This window comes from Lissotriton helveticus, chromosome 3_1, assembly GCF_964261635.1.
Source record: "Lissotriton helveticus chromosome 3_1, aLisHel1.1, whole genome shotgun sequence".
NCBI classification, from domain to species: domain Eukaryota; kingdom Metazoa; phylum Chordata; class Amphibia; order Caudata; family Salamandridae; genus Lissotriton; species Lissotriton helveticus.
The window spans coordinates 1804342667-1804362676 of record NC_136061.1 but is presented as its reverse complement, the minus strand read 5'-3'; the positions used below and the strand labels follow the sequence as shown (position 1 = coordinate 1804362676).

The 20010-nt window shown below is 43.1% G+C and overlaps 1 protein-coding gene across 1 annotated transcript in view; it reads right to left on the bottom strand.

Moving 5' to 3' along the window:
• The window catches only part of LOC144823830 (uromodulin-like), a 288380-nt gene that overhangs the window by 79774 nt on the left and 188596 nt on the right, over positions 1–20010 (bottom strand). The window contains exon 3 of the mRNA XM_078682691.1: positions 9555–9714. Within this exon, the coding sequence (XP_078538817.1) occupies positions 9555–9714 (160 nt within the window). The remainder of the gene's footprint in view (positions 1–9554; positions 9715–20010) is intronic.

Sequence of the window (20010 nt, the reverse complement as noted above, 5' to 3'; positions counted from 1 at the left end):
CCAGTAAGCTATCCGGCTGAAACATGTTGACCTCACTTATTGCCTAGTGATAGTTCAATTATTTCAAACTATCAGGCGGTTTTTAATAGTCGGCATTAGGACAATCCCCAATAAACATATTTTTTGTCCTTATAGTCACTTTTAATTCACTCACGTTCATCACCTGCACTGCACTACATCGGTTTCCACACACCTTGAACAAACCCAGCGGCTGAGATTTTTGAGAGTATGTGGTCTAACATCTGTGTATGTTAGCCCTAGACCTAACTTTGGCTGCATGTGACCCATCTCTCTTGATCTTTCCAGATGACGAAGTTCCGCCAAATGGGTGGGCAGAAGGAAACTTGTCTTAAGCCAGGTATTGGGCAAGTTGTGGAAAACTGGTGAATTGGGTATTCTCTAGCACTGGAGGTACATTTGTTACGTTCAACAGACCGATTGACTCCCCGTAGTTAGATAGGTCAAGTGCTCAATCACCACCTAGTAAAACCAGGCCTCGTTACTCCATGTCCAGAAAACCTGGATGTAAAAAATCCGGCAGGGAGGAATTCTGCTTCGTATGACTCATAATGAGGACCAGATGTTGTGATCATGGAAACTCAATTTATCACATTGTGCCTAAATATTTTGTTTGATTCTAGCTTTCTTCATATCTTAACAGTGTCCATTGCATTATTTTCAGTGCTGTTTATTACTTTATAGGAGTTGACCACTGAGCTCTGCAAAGATATATTGTTATTTTTTGAGGTGAATAGCTCAGTCTGGATGATCTGAACATTCTTGTCCAGTACTCTATGCCTTTAACTACCTCTTTTCGATCATTCGATTAGCTTCTCTTGCCGCGTTCATCTATGCTATTTCCAGTGAGTTTCCTTTTGACAATGTTGCAGGAACAAAGGTTGTGCCTTAGAACTCAACCCTCAACCTCCCAGTCTCACCTGAAACGTCTGAAATTTGAAAGTTTGAACGTCTCCAAGCCCCTCCCCACTCTGCTCTCACAGCATCCATAAATTAAATTCCTGATCTGCGCTCTGACAAACACATTGGGGTGTTAACCTCATACTCCAGACCCCTTGTGGTACTGCACCTGGTTGAAAGAGGTGGCCACACTGGAAGGGGTTGGGAAATGAGACCTTACTGGCATAACACAATTTGCCGATATCTGGTCCGGGGTTCACTTACGCACATTTCAAGATTTGCAGGACGCCTATACCATTAACTCCACACAATTTTATAAATATTTACAATTCATGCACACACTCACTACCCATGTCCGCTGTGACACTTCTATCCTAGATTTCAGCCCACTAGAAACCAATCTCCTGATGGGTGCACTTGGAAAAGGAGGGATATCTCACATCTATCAAACTCTCAATATTAATCTAACTAACACACTAGATTCCCTTAGGACATGCTTGGAGCGATGGTTGGGCCCCTTGGAGGATGATAATTGGTGGGATGCCATTATAGCTCCTTGAGTCATAAACATCCCTTCCAGATTGAGATTAAATCAAATTGTTAACCTTTATTGCACCTATCTCACTCCAGCCAGGCTGCACCGAGCCGATTTCTTCTTGAGCTCTGATTGCCCTTGCTGCGCAGAGACCCCAGCTGACTTTTACCACATGGTGTGGTCATGTACAGCAATACACAAATACTGGACAGAGTAAGTAACAAGACTCACTGATGTGCTGGGATAGGAGGTCCCACACACTCCTCTGGTTCTCCCCATGGGGGTTCTGCAGGAATCTGGGGGTTCCTGGGCAGACAGTACATTCCTAGGCACAGACACTATGGTAGCATAATGATATTTAGCTGCCAAATGGAAAAGTCCCATGCCTCCCACCATGTCACAGTGGTGCAAACGACTGGACTGGTGTGCGATGCAGGAGAAACCCGTATATGAGGCGAGAAGTTGCCTGACCAAGCAAGAGCGAGCATGGGGTAAATGGCTCGGTCAAATGGATTGATTCGAGTGACAAAGTGACTTTTAGGTCTTACTATTGCTGCTTTCTCATATGTAATTACCACCAACTTATAACCGATGCAGCTTGGTTGCCACTTACGAATTTGTGATGTACCCCATCAAACTTCTGAGAGGTTGTACTACTGCTAATACAGTTTGCTAAAAAAAAATGTGATTCCTGAACTCACAAACTTCCTTCTCAGACCTCTCATCCTTGTTTTTCTGCATGCACACTCGTGCCTTACTACTCTCAGCTTTGTTCCTCACGTGCAGGGCACAGCTATTTTCTTTTATGATGCAAGTGCACTGTTTAACCCTCTTGCACTTGACTCTGAATTCCTGTGTGTTAGTGCCGCAAAGAGCAGCCCTGACTCAGTGGATCACCTTCAAGCTCCTCACCCAGGCACACAAGGCACTCCACGACACCGGACCAGCATACCTCAACAGACGACTCACCTTCTACACCCCGAACCGTCAGCTCCACTCCGCCGACCGTGCCCTCGCTACTTTCCCCCCACATCTGTAGAGCGACCTCCGGCGGCTGAGCGTTCTTCCTACCTTGCCGTCAAGACCTGGAACACCCTCCCCATCCTCCTACGGCTGACCCAAGACCTACTAACCTGCAGGCGGCTACTCAACACCTGGCTATTCAAGAAGTAGCAGCACCCCCCAGCGCCGTGAGTCCCTCAAGGGTGAGTAGTGTGCTCTACAAATTTCCTTGATTGATTGGAGAGCTACTAGCCTCTTTTGAGTTTCAGTTGTCGAATGTTTATTCACATAACTGGAAATTCCACAGTTAATGCATGAACTTGAGACAGCACAAGGTGGAAAAAGAGAGAGGCAATTCTATTACAGGACTGGAAGCTTCGTATTAAACTTCTCTTTCGTTTATTGCTACTCACAGCAGCCAATGAAAACGTTTTATTATACAAAATAAACTACATTTCCCAGGATGCTTCTTCTTACATCATATCCAGTCTGACCCCATAAGAGCCAATATTTCCTTATCCTGAGTCCTTTCTTTGCTGCTCATGGCAGAGGTAAGTGCTATCCATATTTTTGCATAACCATTTGCATAAATTATGTACTTAACGTACTTGTGTATTGATAGTGCATATTTATAAATTGATTCACATGCTGCGCGTGTGTTCGGAAGCCCGAACGGGCGTTGTTTTTCTTCCAAAATTGTGTCATTTTAATTTTAATTGGTTCGAAAAGTACGCGCTTATGTGCAAGTGTTGTTATTTGGCCATGTTAGGACTCTTGATCCCCAAGGGCGGCTCAACGTTCCCTCGTGCAAAGCGCGATCTCGTGTAACCGCGCATCGTGGCTGGAATTTGCTCACGGGAGCTATTGTGACACGCCGGTTGGCGGTGAACCTCACAGGCTTTGAGGGCATATTCGTTAAACAGAAGTAAAGCGCGAATCAGCACTTTGTCAGAGGCCTTCCCTTGTTCGGACTGATGTCAGTGACAGCCACAGACACGTCGGACGTGTGTAGCCCAATTGGGCTACATTTGGGCTACATTTGGCCTGCGCACGTCACAACGTTCCCCACTGCTCGTCCAGAGCTAAAAATAGCCTGGAATTCCACAGAGCAGCACAAATTATCGACGCCTGACCGGGTGCAAGAGCAGTCGGCCCCGGAGTGTGCACACGCTCCACAGAATTAATACGTGCCTCATTACGCCTTAGTACTGGGCTGGAATAATTCAGAGTACAGCTTTGCTGAGGAGCTAAATATAATTCTGGTAAAGTCTATTTGGTGTGCACGTGGGTGGCTCCCCCTTTACTCCTCCTAGATATATACTTCCATTTATGCATTATCCTGGCACAAGTTTGATCAGTGTCACATAATGGAAGAATGGGTGAGATATGAGGAGGATGAACCTTATGAGGATGGACAGCAAGAAAATGTCCTTGAAGATAATATTGTTGACACTCTGGAAACCTCGGTCCAGCAGTCAGTCAACAGTGCCATTGAGAGCACAGTCGCGGGCACAGTGCAACAAGCCTTGGCAGCGGCTCTAAAGCCAATAACCAAACAACTGGAAAAATGTTCAAAAAGGAATGGGATTACCAATCCTCTGGAACCATGAAAAGAAACTCCCGCCGATGCCTATCTACCACAATCGGGGTCATGGCCCCGCGCCTATGCACTGGTTAGTCTGCCTAAGGCAAACACAATGGATCACGGGTATACCATGCTATCCACTACCGGTGGTGGTAAGACCAAATGTAAACAAAAGGTCTTCACAGACACCGATACAACCGACGAAGAGGTGCCACCTAAACAGAGATCTAGGAAGACAGATAAGGTACCGGATAAGGACTCTAATACGCTGTTTACTTTCGACCCAACAAGTATAGTCCACCCCAGATCTTCGGATTGGGTTCCTTCCCCAGAAGTGGCAGACTACCTACATGATAACCTTAGGAAGGGTTTTGACAAAGAGGTGAAAAATAGACTGCGTTCGGAGTGCCCTTGCCCAGATATCCCAGACAGAGTCGCAGAAACCCCCAACATTGATGCCAACCTCCTGATGTTTCTTAAGAAATATGCAAAAGATCCAAAAAAGGGCATTGGTCGAGTCTGATGAGGCTGTCAGGACAAGCTACTCAACGTAGCAGGAACATTGGCCAAGAAACTGGAGATGGCTCTCATGGGCAAAGATCTGGCCACTCCCATTGACCCAGATATTCTAGTGGGGTGGACACAAAGAGCAATCTGCCTGCTAGGGAACGCAAACGGGCACCATTTTCACGGAGAAGCACAAACCCTTGTTAATAAGTATGGACTCCAATCTGACAGAATTAGCCTCTGCCGAGTCAGGTCCGTTAGCAGAAGGCAATCCCTCTGGGGATAGATTTGTCAAGGACGTGTCCAAGTACGTAGGTATATTTATCTCCCTGGACAAGGCACAGTCAGGTATCAAACAAGTGTTCCATGCCGGCCTTTTTCACCTGGCCGGGGAAGGCAGAGGATGCTCGCCCGGCCGCCAATATTATCAAGGTCCTCCTAGAGGAGACTATGGACGAGGTAGAGGAGACTGGGACTCTACCACGGGTGGAACCTTCGACCCGACAAGGCAAAGGTTCAGACGCCGGTTCAATAGAGGTGGACACCAAGAAGGCTTCCAAGCTCAAAAAGCTGCAAGTAAGTGTACTGCATTTGCTTAAATTACCCTTTGGGGGTTGTACACAATACTTCATACACAATTGGAGGGTGTTATCTCAGGATGCGTGGGTTTTACAGACTATTCAGGGATTTCATCTAGAATTCTACCAGACACCCCTTCAAGACAAATACACCAGACAACTGAGTTTTTTCCAACCAGAATGTGTTTTTATAGACACTGAAATAGAGGAATTGCTGCAGAAACATGCGATTGTCTATTGCGACAACAGGGCTTGCGGCTTCTGCAGCAATGTTTTCATGGCACATAAGAAAGGTACGGGTCCCATGTTGGTTTAAACCTGAGCGAGTTCAATCACTTCATGGTCTACAAACATTGCAAGATGGAAGGCATCCCTCTATTGGCCGATCTATTAAAAAAAGGGGATTGGATGGTCCGGCTGGACCTAAAGGACGCTCACTTGACGATCCCTATCTACCCCCCTCATTGGCGATTTCTTCAGTTTCAATGGTGAAACCGATGGTTAGAATATTTGGCCCTTACTTTCGGGCTTTACTCAGCACCATAGTGTTTCACCAAGGTCATAGCCCATCTCAGAACACAAGGAATTCGCATGATAGTTTATCTAGACGATATTCTGACCATGGTTCAGACTCCAGCATTGGCCAAACTTCACTTGCAGATGAGGGTCTCCCTTCTGCAAAACCTAGGTTTTACGATCATTAATCCCAAATCAGTCTTAGCCCCCGTCCAGTCAATAGACTTGCTAGAATTTGTAATAGACTCACAGACGGCTGAAATGAGTCTTCCCAAGTCAAAGCTATGGGACCTCAAGAAGGAGATCACCTCAGTTCTATCCAAACAGGTGGCATCTCTACGAATAATTGCAAGGACAGTGGGGTAATTGTATCCTCAATACAGGCGATATTTCCAGGCCCACTGCATTATCAGGCCCTTCAGAGATTAAAGATTCAATACCTATGCAAGAGACTTTCATACACAGATCTAGTTCCGTTAACGCAAGAAGTCAGGGACGAAGTGCAATGGTGGTTAGGCCAAGTAGAGGCCTGGAATGGCAGAGGCATTTTCGTCTCTCATCCGGAAATAGTTATCGAGTCAGACGCCAGTGGAAAAGGCTGGGGAGCACGTTGCGGAGGTATCTCCACAGAAGGTAGATGGTCTCTTCAAGAATTATCACTCCACATCAATTGCCTGGAACTGTTAGCAGGGTCATTTTGCAATACGGACTCTCTCCCCAAACAAGTGTCTTTTTGCATCCTCCTCAGGATGGACAATATCTCAGCGGTGAGATATATCAACAAGTTGGGAGGTACGAGGTTGTCACTACTTGTGGAAATAGCGAAGGATTTCTGGCATTACTGCCTGAAGCATCAGATATCTGTGATGGCGGAGTACATTCCGGGGCAGTTGAACACTGTCGTGGACTGGAATTCCAGGTACCTGTGGATTACAGCGACTGGCTTCTTCAGCCGCAACTTCTCCAATGGTTACCGGAAGTATGGGGTCCTTGCGAGATAGATCTGTTTGCATCCAGACTAAATCGACAACTGCAGATCTTCTTCAGCTGGAGGCCAGACCCCTTGTAGAGGGCGGCGGACGCCTTTACCCAGAATTGGGCGCGGAATTTCAACTATGCTTTTCCCCTATTCATGGAGTGCTCACATGAGTTACCCTTCCAGTGGTGAAGGACTTTTTTCTCATTTCCCTCATTCATCCTCATTCCCCGAGTGACCTCACACATAGTTCGGTAACAAGCAGAAGTGATATTGGTAACATCGCTTTGGAAATGAGTAGCCACCTTGCAAGGATGCTCCCTTGGTCTCAGACGCTGCTCCAGGGCCCTCATGGGGAACTGCACCCATTGGTAATGTCGGCAGTTGTCCCTAATGGCATGGAGGCCTTCCGGCAACAATGGGAAATGCCAGGAATTTCGGACAAAGCTTCTGAATTTATCAGACAGGCCTGGGCCCCTTCCACTTGAAAAATATATTCTTCAGCTTGGAAATGCTGGGTTGGTGCGTAGAACGGCACATGGATCCCGTGGGGGCAGTGGTATCCCAAGTTGTAAATTGTCTGTCTGAAAAAGCCTCAGAGGGCTTGTATATCGTTCTATCAACAATTTTACATCTGCCATTTCTGCAGGACATACGCAGGTAGATGGTAGACCAATAGGTATGCACCCAGTTGTGTGTTAATTGCTTAAGGGTATTAGAGTACCTAACCCCCCAAAACCAACATTTTCATGTTTATGGGAAGTGTCGCTAGTGCTAAATCTGTTTGATAAATGGCCCTGTAATTCTCAACTATCTAGAAAACAATTGTCTATTAAACTAGCTATGCTATTGCGTCTCTCTGCTTGCAGTCGTTCTTCTGACGTAAAGGTTCTAGCCATAACAGTATGTATATACTCCAGTGGGAGTCTCATTTACCATTACGAGCATAACGAAAACAATGTCAAGTAATATTGAGTATAATGCTTTTCCTAATAATGAAAAATTATGTGTGGTACAATGCTTGAGGGCATATGAGGATAGTACACGATCCGTGAGACCAGAAGGTTCCAAACAGGTATTGATCGCCTTGCACAAACCATTCAATCCACTGTCTACAGCAACAGTAGCGAGATGGTTAAAATTGGTATGAAAGTGGCTGGGGTGGATACCCAGGTGTTTGGTGCACATTCAGTGCATGGTGCTATGGCGTCCAAAACCTGTTGAGTTCAACCATTCACGACATTATGAGAGTTGCTTATTGGTCATCTGAATCTGTGTTTAAACACTTTTATTATAAACCGGTGGGTGATATAACTTCTGTGGTTTTTCATAATTTTAAACAAGCATAATCCGAAGCCTCCAGGACACGGAGGTGAGGATTATCCCACCCGGTTATGTTACAATATCGGTAATACCTGACTACTGTATGTATTTTATATTCTGTTCGCAGAAGTTATGGGTTCTCCTATGATTCATTCCTTTCAAGTTCCGAAAAGAAGACAGAATAGATGTGCTTCTGATTGAAGATGTATAACGTTCCAGTTGTTATGGCTCTTCCACGTTAGAGGATGATAGTTTGGACTTGATTAATGTTACATTGTTCTAGAATTCGAGCAAAGAAAGAGGCTCAGGATAAGGAAATGGTGGCTCTTATGGGGTGAGACTGGATATGATGCAAGTAGAAGCATCATGGGAAATGTAGTTTATTTTGTGTAATAAAACGTTTTCATTGGCTGCTGTGAGTAGCAATAAACGAAAGAGAAGCATAATCCTCGCCTCTGTGTCTTTAATAGAAATGAAAATTCTTGGCGCGAATGCTAGCAAATTTTTCATCCCTGGTCACTGTTTCTGGCTTGTGCTGTCTGCACTTCGTGCATTATTTTGGAAAAATCTTGAATTATATATATTAACTTTAGACACCTCTTTCAAAAAATAACAAAAAAAATAACATGCACTCAGCTCCTGTCTGAGCCTGCAGCCTTTTAATGATGTGGTTGCAGAGCTCTGAAACATTGAGCAGTGTTTGACTTTCTCAGTTTATGAGCTGTACTGTCTGCAGCTCATGGACTAAGTAGGAGGAATTCATTGCATGCTCATTTGACAGTGCAAATGCATAAAAGCAGGCTCTAAGCTCGGCTCTGAGCCAGCGACCTGTTCTTGATGCGAGCCGTGGGGACATATCATGAAACAGGTGGACTGGCGCAGAGCAGGACAGTATCTGTGATAGTGCATGAGCTGGAGACAGCATAGCTTGGAAACAGGAAGAGGCAACCACAGCTCACGGTTTCACAAGAGAAGATGATGGAGTTGTTTTCATATTAGATATTTTGCACTACATCGACATTAAGATTGATCATGGCTAACCTAGGTTTATCTGATTTAAGCAACTGCAATGCATTAGAGAGCTCAGAAGCCTTTCCAGAAAGTTTGCAGGCAGCTGATATCAGAGTAGGGCACCTGTTTTGTGGGAGAACCAACTTTACTCACCTTTTTCTTTGAGTCAAATTTATATTAGTTTGCTTTCTTTCCTATATGACTTTGATTGATTTTGAACTTCATATTCATTAAATGCATTCATTACCGATTGATCCTGATTTGATGATTTTGAATCTGTAAACTTTTAACCTTTAATAAACCTTATGGTTTGAAAGCCTAACCATCTCTGAATTCCTTGTGGAGTCTGATGTGCTTCACTTTATCTAGATGTATTGATTTGATTACTAGCTTCGGTTATAGATTCCGATACATCGCATAGCGCTTTATGGGCCCCGAAAAGAGCTACAACACAGCAGGCGCAGTCTTAAAAGAGGAGCACACTTCTGCTTTGTGTCAGCACTGAGCACACCCCCATGGTGCAGCCCCACCTCATTCCTTTCACACAAGTGATGGTATGGGAAATTAATTAAATTCCTTTTCTGCATCAACCCCATCACTTACCCTGCAGGTGTCTGGTGTTGTCTTCGGGCACAGGGATATATCACAGCTCATGTACACTGCAGACTGGTCGTTAAAGGCAAAGGTCTCTAACTGAAACATAACTGCCAGGGAATCACCGTTGTGGATAATCTGTACGTCCACTGCATCCGTCACTGGACAGCTGTGAAGAGAAGAGAGCGCGGAGTTAGATTTGAAAGACTGTGATAGTCACCCCTGCAGTCCTGCTGACTTGAGGGTGTGTGTGTGTGTGTCTGCGTGTGTGTGTGTTTGTTTGTTTGCTTGTTTCTAGGCCTCCTATGGCAATGGACGAAATGCAGAGCCTAGGACATCGAGTGAGACAGAGAGTGCTCCGAGGGCTGATTCTCTTATGCACTCAGTGCTTCAAGGTGTGATACTCAGCCACTGATTGACACTGTGCTCCAAAGTTCAAGCCCTGCCACAATATTGTACAATGTTTGCGACACTACCAAGAATACTAGTTTAAGGGCCAGATGTACGACCATTCTAAATTGCGACTCGCAATTTGCGCTCGATTGCGACTCGCAAATTGAAGTCGCAATTTAGAATGTACAACAGAGTCAGAGGCACTGATTGGGATTCCCAATGGGGTTGTAAAATGCGAGGCTCATGAATATTAATGAGACACTCACAATTTGCGACCCCATTTGGAATGGCTGGCCCTCCCAGGGATGGTGGCCTGCTGGGCTCAGCACACCTCCTTGTCTGGGACTGCTTTTCAATAAAGCAGTTTTTTTTTTAAATGCAGCCTGAAAAAAGGAAACATTTATTTCTCTTTCATTTTTAAACGGAGGCAGTGGTCCTTGGGACTACTGCCTTCCCCCAAAAATAAATTTCTCCTGTATTTGCAAAGGGGAAGGGGTTCCCTAGGGACCCCGTCAGTTTTGCGAGTGCATTACCACTCTCTTCAAGAGGGTGGTAATTTGAGAGTGTTTTGCAACCGCGATTGCGGTCGCAAAACATTCATACATGGCTTTGGGGTCACTATTAGGAAGGGAACTCCCCTTCCAAATAGCGACTCGCAAAACACAATGCAAAATACTATCAGGCACATGCATCAACCATTTTTGCGAGCGCAAACGATGCCATTCGCAAAAACCGGCCATTTGCGCCTGCAAAAAGGGCATTTTTGATGCATCAAGGTTCAAGGCACTCGCAATTTGAGAATTCACAATTATTTGCGATTTCTCAAATAGCAATTGGATTTAAGGAATCGCAATTTGTGATTCCTTAAATGCAATGCAAGAGCCACTTTAGAATAGCGATTTCGTGAATAGGGGGGCGCAAATTATCATGAAGTTGAACTTGATGGTAATTTGCAAAAACTGTGAAAAATGCACTTGAGTGCATTTTTCAAAGTTTCATGTTGTGCACACACATGCCCTTGGGACATGTGTGTGCACAACATGGGTGCACATCACTATTTCAGGGGTGCAACAGGGTGTCATTTGTACACCCTTGCACCCTTGAAATTGCATGTGCAATTTGCGAGCACCTATTGGTACTCGTAAATTGTGCATGCAATCTCCCATTCATTCCTATGGGCCTGTAGGCCCATAGGAATGAATTGGGAGCCATTCTTTAATTGCGACTCGCAATTAAGGAATTTGAAGGATTCGCTATTTTCTCAGCGATTCCTACATGCGTAGGCATTTGCGCTTTCTTATTAGAGAATCCTTATTTTTCGCTAATAAGGAATCGCAATTGGCATGTTTGATGCATGTGCCTGTGTAGTGTAGCTCCTATTTTCCCAATAGGCTCTGCGCATTGGAATAGTACCTACAGCAGTAAAGGCCTAGGCCAGACGTTAACTAGGTCTACTACTGTCAATACTAGACTTAATTTTTGGGTTTGCCAGCTAAGCTCAGAGTTCGCTAGAAACTTTCTCGAATGTTCAAGGAAGGATTAACTTCCCTGATTAGACAAGAAGGGATTTAGTTTCTGACAACCATAGAACATGACAACTTTGCTCTCCGCTAATCAAGAGTCAATCTCAAGAGTCGTGTGAGCACAAGGCAATTATTTTACTCAGTCAGTACGTGCATTCTTAGTCTCATCAGAATGTAGAGAAAAGGAAGAGACGGGCGTGTTCAATAAAAAGGTGTTATTTATTGATCAGTCTCTTTTCTCGTACAAGAGAAATGGATCGATATTATTGCAATACTTATAGTTAAGTAAAGTGCATACATTAAAAGCAATAGTATAAAATAATACTGTAAAAACATTGATATGGTTTCTGAGCCATATGATGTTTAAAATGATTAAGATATATTTACATACACATATACATTTGACTAAACGTACTCAACTGGTGTTTCTAAATACGCCTACCCCGTGTACCTGACCTAAGTCTAATGCGTGGGCGGGAATAGAAAGTTACAGTTTAAGTTAAGTTTGTTTTTGCCAAGTGAATAACTAAAGAATTCTCTGTGAGGGGTTATTCAGTTCTGTACCTGGAATTTAGGATGAATGAGGAATGGTATCTCTTTCTCTGCTCTCGATATTCCAGGCTGCCTGCAAAGGGCTGCCCAGAAGCGCCGGTGCTGGGTCTCTCGGCTTGAGATAGCAGCGCGTCTCTCAGCGCGTCAGGAAGGCGGGGCTGCTGCCTGCGGGGTCTGCTTCTGCTCTCGGCTTCGGCAAGTATGGCTGCTCCGTCTTGTCACCACGCGTGTGTTTGCATAGGGCAAGGTCGGCAATATTTATACCTTAAAGGTGCCGAGATTGACGTAAGGATGGACATAGGTACGTCAATAAAGATGTCATACGACTTGCTCGTTAGCACATTCTTTTGCAAAAGTTCTCTGTGAAATCAAAACAATGGCCGCACGGATTATCCAGGTTGTCATAGGTTTGATTTGTTATGAGAACGTCGTATGCCTTATCAGGGGCTGGAGGAATGTCGCTTGTCTAATTAGATCTCAAGCGTTATGACCTAATCAGATAACACGTTCCTGTGCCGTAGTGTGACTGCGTCAGATAACGGTATCTGCATCATGGGGGATTTCTTGCCTCATGGGCTGACTGTTAGTTAACTTGCTAGTTAGTTTAACCAGAATAGGGTCAGGAATAGGGGGATCGATTCAGAACCTATAGAAATACACGACACCCACTCCACGCTAACTATGGTCATATCTACTAATCTATGCATAGTATAACATAGTACAACATACTATAGAGTATAGTGTATACCTTACCACCCCAAAATACATAAATGCATTTTGAAATTTTCAAATATACTGAAAAGTTGCAGTCATATATATTGTATGCACTTAAGCTATGAATTAAATGCAAAAGTAAACACGCATTGTTATGCATTATTGCTTTTTGGTATATGAGAAATACACATGAAATGGCTCTTAATATGGCTATACAGAAAGGAAGTTCGAGACCATTTCATCACATAATAAAATATTTGTGAACATACCAGCGGGCAGCTAAAGTCTATATAAAGTATCTATAAATAGAAATCTTAGTTCTCTAGGAATAGTTTATTACTTTAAGCAGAAGATCAGTGTCCCGGGAAAAAATATATAGAAAAATATTTTAGGGGCTTGCTGAAAAAAATTGCTGTCCGAGAACTGGATGGTAATTGTTCATGTGACTTTATTTTTAAAGTTGAAGGCCGAATTCAGGGAACGCCGTGTGCGAGTTTACTCAAAAGTCTCTATTTCTGTTCCGGAGAGAACATCATATCATTCAGGCTTTCGAAAAAACTGTCAACAGCTTCATGGGAAAGTTCCACTAAGTCGGAAATGGGGTAACCATGCATTCATGCGTATGATTGTCTGCATTGACATTCTGATTCGCATTGCTGACAGAGGGTCGTACCTGTTCGATGTTGCTTTCATCTTGAACTTCACTACCCTTCAATCGTAGTGGTGAAGATTCCAGGAATGCCGTCATCAGGATTGGCAGCCTTTGAGGGCAGCACAAAGCGTGAACCTTGGTAGGAACCAACAGTGTAACTGCATCCACCGGCGCATCCGATTGTAGCATCAGACAGGTGTCTAACACGCATTCTTCTCCGCATAGCAGACACCTTAGTACAGGTAAAACACACCTTTGCCACATTGGTCGAAATGATAGAAACCAAGTCATGTTCAGGTCTCTAAGCCGGGAGAGTCCCAGGATTTTTGATATCCGGTCCCGGTATCCAATGGCTAGGATCGTATCTTCCATTGTCGCGAGAGTTTGATCTGTGACATGGGTTGCCATAACGAAAAATAAGGACTAGGAATAGGATTCCTGCAATTAGTCCCAGGATCAGGGGAAGTCCGCCAAAAATCGAATGGACGAAATCTGGAAAAATACCCAGTATGGCTTTGAATGGTGTTAATGCCATCGAAAATACTGTCTTAAATACCTTTGAGACCCTGTGGTATCAGAAATATTTAAGATTTCGCTTAGGATTTCCGCGAAATGTACGGGGGAATTAGTTGATAATAATGTATGTATCTCTGCAGTCGTCCTTGCGACTTGTAGATCATACGTTTCTTTAGATGACGTGAGCCTTGTAGGCGTCTGAAGAAGCACTGTTTTCATTCTGCTTAAAGTATCTATTCGAATAGAAGTAATTTTCAAACTGGGCCATGCCCTCGCCTCCCTGTCTGGAAAGGAGCTGGGGAACAAAGAACGTCCACAGCACTTGACCTTCGCCATTGTAGTGACTAGATAAGGAGTCCCGGGCATAAGACTGCAACATCTGCGGTCTACAATAAGAATGTAACTCCCATTATAGAGTCTTTGAAAGAATGGTTCTATTTCAGTTGCAGGTGCGCCTTGCTGGTGACATGAAAGGTTGTATGAATTCCCTTCACAGGCTCCGTGCAAACTAATACCGTTACACAGAAGCGTGCCGCTTAGTGACATAGCACAATTGTTGCCACTAAGAAAAACTTTCTGTCCTTTATTACTGACACATGCATGTGAATAGGGCAGGTTCCAAGTTGTTTTAAGGTACCCCTTTCCCAATTTCTCGTACATGCCAGCCTGTATATATTTTTGGCAGTATTGAAACCTGAAGGTTGAGATTGGAATATTTATGATTCCGTGGATTATCCATTCACTGACAGGTCGTTCTGACATTGTCATTGGTAATCTTTCTAGTTTTTCAATGCTCAAGATTGTATAATCAGCACCCTTTTGCGCCATACCGATTTGTCTATCAGTAAGGTTAAAGATTTGGAATAGTGACGTTGTGTTGATTAAACGCCAAGGCACATAGCCTGAACGCAGATTTTGTAACGTCCAGCCAAGCTGTACAATGGAACGCAATTGTGACTGTCCATGTTGTAATAACAGTAAGTCTTGCGATAATATATCGATTGCTGAAGACACAATGCTGTCCAATGAAAAAATTCTGGAGGACAGAGTCATTAACCCATTGTCCACTACAGAAAGTGATTTTTCCAAATTAATACGGTCAATTTCCCGTATTCTTTCTGCTGTCTCAATTTGAGTAACCTTCCAGGCCTCATTGTATGCTGCATATACAGAGGCTGCTATGAAACGCTTTTGACGCTGTTTGCGTGGTCCCATTATGAAATCACGCAAGTCAGCACCATCAGTAAGTAAAGTTAGGTGTTGCTTAATTTCAGGCAGTGTGGAAGTTTGTAGCCATTGAAGGCATAATTTGCCCACACTGTAGGTTGTTATTATCCCTGGGTGATGTCTTTGGGGATATCTAGGGTCTGGCCTGGTCATTTTGAAACCCTGTGTTTTATTCAGGAATCTATCTTGACAGTTATTTGTATCTGTGGGCCAGATCAACCATTGTTTCCAATCAGGATGTGTTCTGTTTTGGTTAAGTATATGGTTTATGTCTATTTCTTCATCTGTATCAGAGCTATTGCTAAACATTGTTGGCTTTGGAATAGACAGGTTATTTAAATCTTTGATTTTGGCTAAGCCAAGACAGGTGGTTTGTTGAACAGTGTCATTTAAAAATATCATTTGTTCTGGGATCATGCAGGCTCTAAACAAAGCTTCTAAACCCTGTACTTGCCATTCTTTTGTACCCCAAACACTTTTCAAATCAACATTTTTGTCCCAATAATCAAATCCAAAAGTATTCATTTTTTCAAAGAATGAATCTGAATATATCAATTTTGTGTTGGTTATCATGGTTTTCATCCCTGTCTTGTTTGACAATTTGTAATAAAATGTTTCAGCATTAATTATGTTAAAACCTGAAAAATATGAATATTTGTCATAAACGGTTCTAGAGCTCCCTTTTGGAGGTGTAGCACAATGTTCCCATTGATTATAATTTAAAACATTTCTAGGTTGTGCAGATTTATGCAAGAAATGGTTACCATAATGGTTATAGCAATACATACTATCATAATTTGTAGAACCTTGCAAATAATCATGTTTTGTAAATTTAGCAGACATTACTAAGTCAGACATCATATTGTTAATACTTTCAAAGTCCCAATCATCAGCAAATGAGTTTGGTTTTGCAAAGTCACTCAAGGAGATCTTGATTTGGTGTGGATATTTCAGGATCTCGACTGGACCATAAATTTCATAGTCAGTGTTGTCCCATGCTACCCCACCAGGTATTGGAATTGCTGTGAAGTTGGCTGAAGAAAGTTCTGAAGAAAGTTCTCTTTTCTCGACGTGTGAAGATGTGTGTGGTTTGAGGACCAAGTTGATGTTCTGACTTGCTGTGTCCATTTTAGCATATTTTCCCTCAATGAAGCGTCCCAAAGTAAATACCATGATGAGCCAAAGTATGAGGATAAATGCACCAAAACCCACCCAAAATTCAATCCATGGAGAAACCAGATATGTTTCTTTCAGTTGTTTCAAAAGTTCCTTCGCTTTGTCTTTAAAGGATTTTGATGATGGCTGTGTCTTTGATTCACTGAAGCCTTCAGAGGAATCATCGAAGTTGATGAAGTACCCGGATGCAGTTCTGTCAATTGTTCCAATTGCTTCAGGATTTTTGTTTCTTGCATTGTCACTTGGTACTTCATTGTAGATTGGTGTGTCTCTGCTAAATGTTTTTATTTGGGTTTTCAGAGGTCTTAGTTCTATTGCATTGTTGCATAGTCCTTGTTGTTCTTCTGTAGGCGTTTCGAATGTGATGAGCCTCTTTGTTAGGACCTCTGTACTGGTAGCAAACCTTGGTGTTCTGCTACTTATTGGGAGTCCACTTGGCCTACTGTTTGTTATCGGCCACATGTTGTGGTTTTACCAGGTCGATGGATACAACTCGGTTCTCCTTTTTTCCAGCAAGTGGCGGTAGTACAACTGATCTCGTCCCGTTGACAGACAAGACAGGAACTGCTTTTCTGTAAGAAGGCCCAAATTCCTTCTTTACCGCGATCTTCTCCCTGACTAGATCCCCGACTTTTGGAATCCAGACAGGTCTTGCTGGGACAGGTGGTGATTCTTCAGTGGTTGTTGGCTGTTGTTTCAACTGTATGTTGCTCAGGTCTTTTCTTGTTTTGTTTTAAGTCCTGCAAAATAGCCAAACGGTCTTTGACATCAAAGGTTTTTTCTGTTACCACTGAAGTCTGACTATCAAGGTCAGAGATCAACATCCTAGTTCCGAATAATAATTCGTACGGACTGAATCCCTTCAGAGAATTTCTTGGCAAGTTATTTAGACTACGTTGGACACTTATTAGATGTTTGACCCACCCAGCTCCCGAACCTAATATCCTTTCTATTATAGATTGCTTTCTGCCTTGGTTTTTTCTTTACACCATCCCATACCCTCAGGAAGGAAGTGAGAAGATTCCCGCTGGGCTGTGCTCATTTGGCCATGTTTCCCCCCCAGGCTGGATTGCCTGAGTGAAAACAATGGTCGAACGTAGCATGCTCTTAGCGTATATGCCATTTAGACTCGCAAATCTTGTATAACAGTCTGGACGTCAGCCGAGTGCTGTGGATCTACATTATAAGTGGAAACTAGCCTGTATATGTTAATCGCAAGCCATTCTTTTTAGTGGTGATGTTATCTGCAGTCAGATTCCACCGTATTTTATTTTTTCTCTCCCCACTGCGATTTCTGTTGCAGTTTGGGCAGTTTTTTACAAACATGGTATGATGTAGGCTCATGCCTGGCCACCAGTACCGTGATTGTAAATCTTCCAGAGAATTTTTTAGTTTGAGGTGTCCAAGACCCTCACCCATATGTGCGTCTGCGATTAACAAGCTTCTCCTGTCCATGTTTGGAATCACTCTATCCCCCACTCCAGGGATTCGAGCAAAAGGAACGGAGTTTGCATCGATTATGTATGTATAATTGAGTGGATAGTTGATCGGTAACGCTGAGCAGTCGCCTTTTGATGACGTTTTCACCGCCAGCAATGTTTCACCGTCAATGTATTTTAATGTACGCTTTTTTCGAACTACGGGAGCCGATTTAGTGGCTGCCGCTGCGGCTGTTTCAGCCAATGAATTCCCTACAACGTGAACGCCATCACGTTGATGACTCAGTGAGTGTGTCACGTGAGTCTTTGGTAGTTCTTTTTTCAAAAGAGCTACTTGTTCCCAGAGCAGTCTCTGCTTTATTGGTGCATCTGTGTCATCTTTGTAACCGTTCTGAATCCATGTCTGCAAATCGCTGTTATATGATTTGACGCAGAAATATGAATCTGACACTATAAGTGTCGGGAATTCGCGATCCGCATTCTCTAGCGCCATTTTCAATGCGATTATTTCAGTTTGTTGTTCTGAATTAGTTTCTACTGAGTGTGATTTTGTTAATAGAGGTTTTAATATACCTCCGCGCCACACTTCTTTTGTAATCTCACATGTGGGGTTGTATGCTTGTTCTCCCCAAACGGAGGGTTGAGCATGTCCGTCTGTATAGATTACACAGGCGTAATGTCGTAGAGGAAGAATGTCGATTGGCAGAGGATACGTCTTTTCATATTTTAGATTTTTTAATTCTTCTAGTTCTGGATCAAAGTAGTAGTCTACTTTGTCCGTTGTGATTGAATTCACCCATTGTATCCATTCCGGATTCAATGTTGTTGTTGGTAAATTACACGGTGTTGTTAGTGCCTCAAAGGCTGATTCTGCTGTTCTGACTGTGATATGTCTACCGTCAGCTATGTCTTTTTCTCTAGCTATTGCGGTTTGAACTGCACGAATGTTTTTTTCTGTATTACTGAATTTCTGTTCAGCTTCTGTGTACATGTGTGATTTAAATGCAATTGGTACCTTACCTCCCTCATTAGAGGTTAGGTATGTGAATCCGCATCTCCCTGGGATGACTCGGATCACAAGGTTGCGTGTATTATCACGTGTTTCTAATTTTGTTTTAATTAGCATGTCTGTTTGTAAGGATCTCAAAATTTCTGTGTGTGTTTGAGTCCAACTGGATCTTTTAAAGTCTGGTTTAATTAGATCATAAAGGGGTTTGACCCTTTCTGCGTAATTTGCAATGTATGTTCTTCCGAAATTTAGGAAGCCTAGAATTGACTGTAAGTTTTTTAGTGTTTTAGGAGCTTGGATTACGGCACATTTCTCTAGGAAATTGTCTGCCAGGCTTTTGCCTTCACTTGATAACTCATATCCTAAGAATAGGACCGTCAGATGGGCAATTCTGGACTTTTTGAAGTTGAATTTGTAACCCTCTGCAGCGAAACCAAGTATTATGGTGTTCACTCTTTTCAAGTGAGTCTCCAAGTCATCATCTGTTAAGTAAATGTCATCAACATAAGATAATGCTTCATCATCATATAGTTGTAGTAATTCTGTTACTCTCGCTGAGAATACCCCTGGGCTGTTCTTGTACCCCTGGGCTAACCGACAGAATTGTTTTTGAGTGCCATTTACTGAGAATGCAGTTAAATATCTGCTCTCTGGTGCTATATTTTGACAAAAGAATCCATTGGAGATGTCCAAGGTTGTTTTGTATTTTTTGCGCACTATGTTATTCATTAGTGCAGCACTGTGTGAATTTTGCACTGCAAAGGTTTTGCAACATGTGTTAAGGTGTCGGTAATCCAAAACTAGACGATATGAATTGTCTGGTTTGGAGACCGGAAACAAAGGGTTGTTCATTTGTGAGGTGCAAGTTTCAATCACCCCCTGGTATTCTAGCTGATCTAGTATTTCATTTACTTGTTTTTTAGCTTCTTGCTTGATTGGGTACTGCCTTTGTGCAGTAGGTTGCGATTTTAACTGGATTTTGTGAGGAGGAGAATCCTCATCCCATCCTACATGATTTTTATATAAAGCAGGTGCTAAGGCCACTGCCCACTTTCTAGCAAGTGTGTATTTTTTATGAATCGGGATTTGATTCGAGAAGGCAGGCATAATTACTCCTTCGCCATGAGGGCACTCCCTGACAAACTCTGGTGGCCAGTCTTTTTCAGCTAGAAGGATGTCATAGCCTTTGGAGAGGTTATCCCAAAATAGTCCCCTAATTTTCCTAGTCTTATCTCCCTCTATACGTAATGTTATCTCGTATATC